This window comes from Ursus americanus, chromosome X (genome assembly GCF_024610735.1).
Source record: "Ursus americanus isolate L20-20 chromosome X, mUrsAme1.1.p, whole genome shotgun sequence".
Classification (NCBI taxonomy): domain Eukaryota; kingdom Metazoa; phylum Chordata; class Mammalia; order Carnivora; family Ursidae; genus Ursus; species Ursus americanus.
In genome coordinates this window covers 44272931-44282189 of record NC_142164.1, presented here as the reverse complement: position 1 = coordinate 44282189, position 9259 = coordinate 44272931, and the positions used below count along the sequence as shown (strand labels likewise).

The 9259-nt window shown below is 42.9% G+C and overlaps 1 protein-coding gene across 1 annotated transcript; it reads left to right on the top strand.

Moving 5' to 3' along the window:
- The first annotated feature begins 7470 nt into the window (after positions 1-7470).
- TCEAL2 (transcription elongation factor A like 2) lies at positions 7471-8087 on the top strand. The gene is given in 4 exon segments (XM_087859764.1): positions 7471-7498; positions 7501-7628; positions 7630-7953; positions 7956-8087. Coding segments are annotated over 4 exon segments (597 nt in total). The 3' UTR covers positions 8073-8087.
- The last annotated feature ends 1172 nt before the right edge of the window (positions 8088-9259 follow it).

The following is a 9259-nucleotide window of genomic DNA, read 5'->3' as shown; positions in this document are numbered from 1 at the left end:
ATCAGGTGGGTCAAAGACCAGCCTGTCTTCCCAACGTGAGTAACTGGATTAGGGCCTGTCTGCTCATAGCCATGAAGTTGAGCCATTCTTATGAGATTCTGATTCACCCAAGAAAGTAGAGAATTTCTGTCCCCAAACCTTTGGACTCAAGACAAATCAGAGACATATTTGCTCTCTTTGAACTCAAGACAAATCAGAGATATATTTGCTCTCTTTGTCTGGATGCTTTTATTCTCATTATAAGAAAACAATGAGAAATGACTTTTAACTTCTCAAACTGCCACCAAGAAAAAGATGGTACCCAACTGTGTTTGTTAGGATAGATTAATAGCATAGCATACAATTCTAATTTGTCTTTGGCTTAAGGTAATAGAAGTTTATTCTCTCATAAAACAGCCGGACACTTCTTTTTTTTTTTTTTTTATTTACTGTTTTTTTTTTATTTTTTATTTTTTTTATTAATAATGATTTTTTATTATATTATGTTAGTCACCATACAGTACATCCCCGGTTTTCGATGTAACAGCCGGACACTTCTATTACTTGTCAAGTAGTTGTCATGGATACCTTTCCTGTAAGTGGGGATATAAGGACCCAAGGCCTTCCATCTTGTGGCCCTGATATTCCGTTGAGCCTCAGAGTCCTATGATCAATTTCCTGCTGGCAGAGAGCAAGGGAATGGTGTATTGCTGGAGGCTTTTAGTGGTCAGGTATAGAAGTGGCAAACATCACTTTTGTCCACATCCCATTACTTAGTGTTTTAGTTTGAATTCCCCCAATAGCAGAACTTAGGTGCGGTTGTTTATTTGGGAGGTGATCCTAGAAAGCAACAGTGAAGTAGGAGCGAGAATGGAGTCAACAAAGATATAAAGTTAATATATTGGTGTATTATTGACATTTATTGGTGTATTATCGACATTACAGCTGTAGTTAAGTAATGGGGACTAGGACTGGCTGGGACTATAAAAATGACTCCCAGAAATGTCTGCCCAAAGGTTGAAGGCTGGAAGTTTTATTCATCACTCCATATTCTGTTGGTTAAGAGTTGTTTCTGAGTGCATTAATTCCCATCCAATTCAGGGTTGGATTTGTGTGGGGGTTAAGAGGACTGCTTGAAACTAATGAGAAGAATTTGTAGCAGAAAAGTGAATGAAGGTGGCCTGCTTAAGGTAAGACACTGTTGCCATCAGTGGAGCTCACAGGGAACTGTCCCTGACAGTCGTGGATGTGTGCCAAAGAACTGCAATAGGAGGCACCAAAATTGCTTGCTACTCATGGACTTCACTTAATTACAAGGGAAGTAAGTAATGTAATAGAACTCTGTGCTGCAGAGGAAAAGAAAATTGGAAACAATCTAAATTTTTATAAAATAGAATAATAAAATAAATCTAATAAAGTTAAACAAATAAAATTTATATAAATTATGAAGCATAATAGCTAATGAAAAGTTCTTTAATAATAATAATAATGTAATCCTGGATTTCGGGAGTGAGATCTGCACTTGGGGAATCATAATTGTATATATTTCATGAACTAGTTGAAATTATTTATCAAGTAATAGAAGACAGAAAAGTTATGAGGTCAAAGAATTAAATTAAACCTGTGCCATTGAGTATTACACGTTTCTGAGTTTTCATTTTCTCATTTGTGTAATGGGAATAATTATATCTATATCAGACAATTATTGTGAAGAGCAAAAAAGCAAAATATTTCAGGAGCGCTGGGTGGCTCAGTCGGTTGAGCTTCTGCCTTTGGCTTGGATCATGAACCCAGGGTCCTGGGATTGAGCCCTGTGTGGAGCCCTGTGTGGAGCCCCTTGTCAAGCTCCCTGCTCAACTGCTTAGGGGGAGTTTGCTTCTCCCTCTCCCTCTGCCCCTCCCCCTGCTCATGCTCACTCTTGTTCTCTCTTTCTCTAATTAAAATCTTTAAAAAAAACCAAAATATTTCAAGTGTCATACACAGCATATGGTACATTTGGTACTTAACTGATGTTAGTTCCCCTCCTTTCTCACATCCATCCTTCCTTTAAAGGAGATTTCTTTGACATAACCCAAATAGCATGATTACATACTTATAATGTGAAAATGTTAAATGTTATATGGGTAATGTACAAGTTTCCACTATGTATAACTTCTATGTATTCTATGTACATAGTCATTTCTATGTACTAGAGTGATTTCTCTGCTAATTTAGAAAAAAAGGAAAATAATCACTGGACAAGTTCGAGAGTTTGAAAAAGAAAACCATCACCCCTTTCATTTTATTTCATATATTCTCCATACCACTTTTTAATGATATATTATTTTCTCAAGAATAATATGTGTAATGTGACCAAGAAAGAAGAGGCTTTGCAAAAGAACTTTGCAATAGGACACCAGGGGCCAGGCATACCATAGGGGCTTGGGTATGTCATTTCCCCTGTGCAGGCTTTTTTTTTTTTTTTTTTTTTGGTAAAACACCTCTCAGATAGATGTAGGGGTTAGTGAGGTCCCATCTGGGAAGGCACATATAATAAAATGTCATATAGCCAAATGCTCACACACAATTAAGTGCATGTAAAATGGTGAAATATGTATAAGGTCCGTGGATTTTATTGATGTTATTTTTCTGTTTGTGATATTGTCCTGTAGTTACACAAGTTACCATTGAGGGAAAATGAGTAAAGGGCATAAGATAACTCACTCTGTTGTTTTTTACAACTACATGTAAATATTGCCTATATATACATAATATATACATATATGGTCTTTCTTGTCTAGGGAACTAAGAAAACTCACCCAGTTGAACCCTTGCTATGTGCCAGGCACTAGGCAGGTGGTTCTAGGATAAAAATACTTCCAGTTTCCCCTTGATAGAAGGGTTACGTGTTGACCTGGTAACCCTTGTAGTTTAACAATTGTCCAATATCTTCATTTTTAAACAATGTATTATTATTACTGATATCGATGTTAAAATAAGCCAGAATGGGTTTAGCAGACCTTGTTTACTTGAATTAGTTTTCTAGTTCTACTGTTACAAATAAACATAAACTTGAAAACTTAAGACAATACATATTTATTCTTTTCCAAGGGTGTTCCATTAAGTCTAAAATCAATTTTACTGTTCTGCAATCAAAGCTGTTGGAGGTTTCTAGGAGAGGCTCCCTTTTTGGAGGCTCTATGGGAGAATCCATTTTTTCTTGCCTTTTCCAGCTTCTATAACTACATTCCTTGGATCCTGGATCCTTCCTCCATCTTCAAAGCCAGCAGCTGAAAGCTAGCAGCTTAGCATCTTACTTCAGTTGTCACAGTGCTTTCTTCCGTGGTAAAAGCTCCCTCTGTTTCCCTTATAGAAAGGACACTTGTAATTGTATTTATAGCCCAACTGGATAATCCAGGATACCCTCCCATCTCAAAATTCTTGATTTAATCACACTTGGAATGTTTCTTCCCCAATTCAACATAATTAACATAACCCTTTCAAGGACAACGTGCAGGGTTGTCACTGGTAAAATGAAATAAACTCATGCAGGAGCAGCTGCAGAGCTAGCTCCTTTTTGCTTTAAGTGATAGTGAGAAAAACTTTTGATGCTGCTACCTCTACTGGTTATGTGTGATTAGCTAGTTGGGCCATGATCCATGCCAAGGACACCCAAAGTGCACGAAAATGCCAGCCCATCAGACAATAAGATAAGAGGAAAATATGGCAAATTATAGGTTTAAGTGTATGTGAAATGTGTGGGAATTAAAGGCTGAGCTGTCCTACTGTGGAGCATGAAAATTCTTGGTATGGTGGTTTTGTCATTTACCATACTACACTTATTTTATTGTTGGGATGATTCTTTAATTTTTGAATAAGAAATGAAAGTGCATATTGAACAGAAAGTTAAGTAACAAATTTCATCTTCTTAAGAAAGTTGGTGATAAACATTTACTTAACTTGGACAAAACGTTTGCTGACATTTACTATGCACCAAGGGGACTGTAGTGATATTATTGACCTCATGAAACCCAAATCTACAAACCCGCTGAAGAAACATTTACATCTACTTCAGAAGGTAGTATTTTAAGAAGAATGTGTTAATTTAGTACATACAGATGCAGTTATTTTGACTTCTCATTGTATGAACACAACTTCTAATTTAGATTAAATTATTTTTCTTCTAATTTAATTGCACAAATCTTGAATTTCAAGTTTCTGCGTACATGTTTAAAAACAGGAATGGTAGGGACGCCTGGGTGGCTCAGTCGGTTAAGCATCTGCCTTCAGCTCAGGTCATGATCCCAGAGTCCTGGGATCGAGTCCTGCATTGGGCTCCCTGCTCAGCTGGGAGCCTGCTTCTCCCTCTGCCTGCCACTTTCCCTGCTTGTGCTCTCTCTCTCTCTCTCTCTGTCAAATAAATAAATAAAATCTTTAAAAAAAAAACCAGGAATGATAGCTGATAATATGTTGGCTCTATTAACAAAAGTACTCAGGAAACAATTATTGATGATAGTTCATTCATATATTTTTATTGATGATATCTTAAAATCAGCATCATCAGATGATTAAAACAGAAATCAGTTAATACCAAAAGTGATTTGATATTACTTTAATCAAATTTATGGAACAATAACAAAAATGATCAAATATATTTGAAGTTCATATCCATGAAAGGGAAACATCCAGCCTTGTTATGAATGACATTGTGAATTCAGTCAAAAATTCAACATTGAGGATAAAATTTTTGTTACATGGTGATAATGTAAATATATATTTTGGTGGAACAAAACACTGTAGAAAGATCAATGTTTTGCTAAATTAAGAAACATGCAGCAGAAACATAGTTAGAATTGCTTGTGTCACACACATAACTCACAATTGTGTAAACAAGATGTGGCATTTTGCAAATCAAAACAGAAATGGGCCTGGGTGGCACAGTCGTTAAGTGTCTGCCTTCCGCTCAGGGAGTGATCCCGGCGTTCTGGGATGGAGCCCCACATCAGGCTCCTCCGCTGGGAGCCTGCTTCTTCCTCTCCCACTCCCCCTGCTTGTGTTCCCTCTCTCGCTGGCTGTCTCTGTCAAATAAATAAATAAAATCTTAAAAAAAAAAAACCAGAAATGGAAGTTTCTCATATTTACACGTAAAAACACTCATGCACACATATACTCTGTGTGTGTGTGAGAGAGAGAGAATACACAGTAGAATCTACAATATTGACAATTTTCTAGTTCTCTGGTTGGGTGGTGGTTTCAAAGAAGGAAAGGGACAAACGGGTTACTAAAAAGTGTTGTGAACCAAGGGTTATGATGAATCTATGCATCTGTGGTGCATTTAATAAAATGTCTTAATGGTTCCTTTTCTTCTTTTTTAGCTACCTGACATTCTACATGAGAACAGGTCAAATATTGGAGTGCAAGTTTCAAGTGCAAAGAGAAGTGAACGGAGAAGGTGAGAAGGAAGTTGCTGAAAGCCCGTTGTGGTATATGGATTTTGAGATCCCTCAGGGACATTCAAGCAGTGGTATCCAATCGACAGTTGGCAAAGAGGGTCTGTGGCTAAGGGGAGGAAATAGCCTGGAGATGGAGACTTGAGAATCATCTGTGCTTAGAGGGAAATGAACAGAAATCACTCAGGGAGAGAGAACATGTGGACTGAGGAAAGAGGAGGCCCAGGAACACAGCTACTCAAGGTGGCAGCGCCGCTTCCTGGCGGGCACTACCACCTGGGCTCGGGAGTCCGGCAGAGCCGGTCTTGAAAGCAGCCTGTGGGCCTCAGTTGATGAGCGCTCCGGGCAAAGCGGGTACGGTCCCTGTGATCAGCGCTCACACCTGGCAATGACGTACATCTCAGAGGGATGCTGTCCGAGGACCTGAGATGCGCCAGGTAAAGCACCTGCGGTCGGGAATCCTCCAGGCTTCTGCTCGCTGCTGGATTCCCCCTTTGCCCCCCGCCCCCCCCCCCATCGTGTGTGGTTGCTCGGTCCTTTGGGGATGGGGGTGAGGGGGTGGGACGGGGGGGGACTGAGCTGCTCGGGTGACGCGGCGCTCACGTGACCGGCTGGGCGCCGATGTGGGCAGCAGCCCCCGCGCCCGCCCGCTCGCCCGCCCTGCGGTCCCGTCCCTGCGCTGTCCGCTCCCGTCGCCCGCGCGGAACCAGCTCCCTGAGCTGCCCGGGCGGCGGGCGAGGGGCGAGCGGGCTTCGGCGAGCCCGAGGAGGCGCAGCTTGCCCCGGGCCCCGCAAGTCACTGTGAAGGTGGGCGCTGCTGACTGCCCCGGGCAGGGGTGGAGGTGGCTAGGAGTAGGATCCGGGAGCAGCACCGGGTGGGATGGGGTCCGGGAGGTTGGTGAGGAGGGGGATGCCGCGCGGAAGTGGGCAGGTGGGGAGGGAGCACCCCGCCGCCTCCTCGACGCTCTTCCTCTGTGCCCTCCATCCATTTTGGACCTGAAATGAGGGGGGGCGCCCCCACAATGCAACAGTGAAATGTAGACATATTCTAGAAATAACGCCCCTTGCACTTTGCACCTAAAAGGAAATACTGACCTCCTCGGAAAGGGAGTGGGGGTGGGCGGCTTGCCTGCAGCGGAGGAGGACACAGAGACCCAAACCATTTGGAAAGCATCCTGGTCTGGAGTCTGAGGCCTGAAAAGTAATGGCGGCTGGGATTCAGGGGAGGTAGGGGATGGAAATGTTGTGTGAAGAGGGCCCAGATTCAGGAAAGAAACCTCAGAAGAATGAATGCACAGTCGCTGCCCTTGTCACCGTCTGTCTGCAGGTCTGTGTGTCTGTCCCCAGCACTCTGCAAGTCTAGAAAAGGAGGAGGAACCTGTCCAGAATCCCTGCAGGTCAGTGAAGGGGGGCGGGGCACCGGATAGGAATGATGGAGGGTGTAGAGGGCACAGCTTGGCCAGAATTTGAGGTCCCCACTGCCCATCCCCTACCACATATATTGCATACACCCAGACATCCTGAAGGATGGTACAGAGGGTGGTAGGGCCTGCCAGGGAAGAATGGTGGGGTAAATAGTATACAGAAGACACTTGGAGGGCTGGGATTCAGAAAAGGGACCTGAGTCTTTGTGCATCCAGTGAATGCCCAGCCCCCCTTCTGTCTGTCTGAAGTTCTGTGTGTTTGTTGTCAGCACTCTACAAGGCTAGAAAAGGAAGAGTTACCTGTTCTGAATTTCTGCAGGTCAATGAAATAAGGGGGCCTCTGGACAGGGACTCAGAGCAGTGGGGAGTGTGGAAGATACAGCATGGGCAGAATTTGGAGCCCCACTACCCACCTCCCAGCATATTTACACTTTACCACGCTGAACAAACAAAGAGAAAATGGCAGAGTCTGACAGAGAAATGGTTGGCTCACCTCTGTGGGAGGAATGATGGGGGAAGGAGCGAGGCTGAAGACACACTTGGAGGGCCAGGCCAGGTTAAGGGAACCCCCAAGCCCTCAGTCTCCCTTGTCTACTCTTCCTCCCACTTCCAGGACAGGAAAAGGAAGGGAATTTCAATATGGAAAAACTCTGCAATAGAAATGAAGGAATGACGAGAACCAAGGAAAGATGGAATACGAAGAACAGTCACAGGATGCGGGAGAGCCAGAAGTAGCTTGTACTCTGGAAGACAAGGTAAAGTTAGAAAATGAGAGAATGACAGAAGATGAGGAAATTAGTACTAAAGGAGAAAGAAAAGCCAGAGAATATGACAAGGCCAACAGATGGAAAGCCAGTGAGCGAAGGAAGGCCAGTGATGGAGGGAAAGCCAGAGAGCAAGGGAAAGCCAAAAGAAGAAGAAAAGCCAGCCATCGAACCAAAGGCTGAGGGAAAATGCCCAGCTGGGGGCGTTAGAAAAACTAACAAGGGGCTGGCTCAATGCCTCAAGGAATATAAGGAGGCCATACACGTTATGCATTTGAGCAATGAGGAGATGATAAGAGAATTTGACAAGATGGCCAGGGTGAAGGATGAGGTGAAGTAAACCAGACAGAAATGGGGAGGGGGGTATGTGGATACAAAAAAAGTTTACAGGACCCCTTCCACCCAAGGGGCCCAAGGGAACTCAGGGGTGGGTGCAGGGCCCCCCAGAGGGGCTTTGAAGACATTCCTTTTGTGTAGTGCCCCTGGCAGGCATTTGCCAGGCCCTGTGCTTTAACCTTCTGCTAATACTTGCTTTAGCTGTCACTCTCCTTATCAGCAGCCTTTTGACCCAACTAGAGCACTCTATCAGTAGGGGATTTTTACCCATGTGCATTGCAAAGACTTTATAATTCTTGGAAATTAAAGTAGCTTATAATATCATCTACGGAATCAGTCTACCTTTCTAAAAAACATAAGTTTGTATAGTACATCTAGGCACAGGAAAAATAGAAACTTTTGTTCACCAAAAGGTTAACAGTGGTTCTCTGAATTATAAGACTGTGAGGGACTTATTTTCTTTCTTTTCTTTCTACTCATATATTTTTCCCCCTAAAGAACACAGATTACTTTTCTCATAAAGAAATACTAAAATGTAAAAACGGAAAACAATACATGAAAGAAACACAAAGATCTGTTCAATGAGTTTATGAAGGCAAAGGAGACACTTAAAATCATTGTCAGAACATAAAACAATATGTAAAACCCTAGGACTCATATTTAGAGGAATCAACCTAGAAGTTACAACAGATCCATTACTGTAAAAGACAGTCTTGTCATCTGTGAAATGGGGGTAATACTTGCCTCACAGGATTGCTGAGTGGAATAGATGAGGTCCTGAGTATATGACCTGTGTTGGTCTGGTTTCTGCCTTTTCCCCTACACTAGCAGGGACCAACACCCCCCTCCCCCATCAGACACTTGGAAGAGGGATAAAATACAGCTTGCCTATGCTCAGGAATAAGCCCAAAAGATTGGTGCCACCCTCCCCTGGGTATTGCCATGTGTACTGGACACTGTGCCTCTTCTCATGAGTTCTGCACACTCTTAAGGCTCCCCCTGCTGCTGATGAGCTGGTGTCCTTAAGGTGACAAAGCCCAGTCAATTTACCTGGAGTCCCCAGCAAGCCCCAAATTTGCCTCACACCATGTCACTTATAGAAGTGAGGATAAAGCCCTTTTCCTCATTAGAGATATGCTGGCCCAAGTGGGTTAACACCTAAGTGATACTTTGGCCCTTAATGGGTTTCAGATTCTTTTAGCAAAACAATCCTTTCTGTGTTTGTTGCTTTGTAAGTGTGTTTTTACATACAGCTATCTCCTTACCAGATTCAGATATGGGAAGCTAGAATAAAATCTGAGTTGCACACACTGGTTTTCTCATCTGTC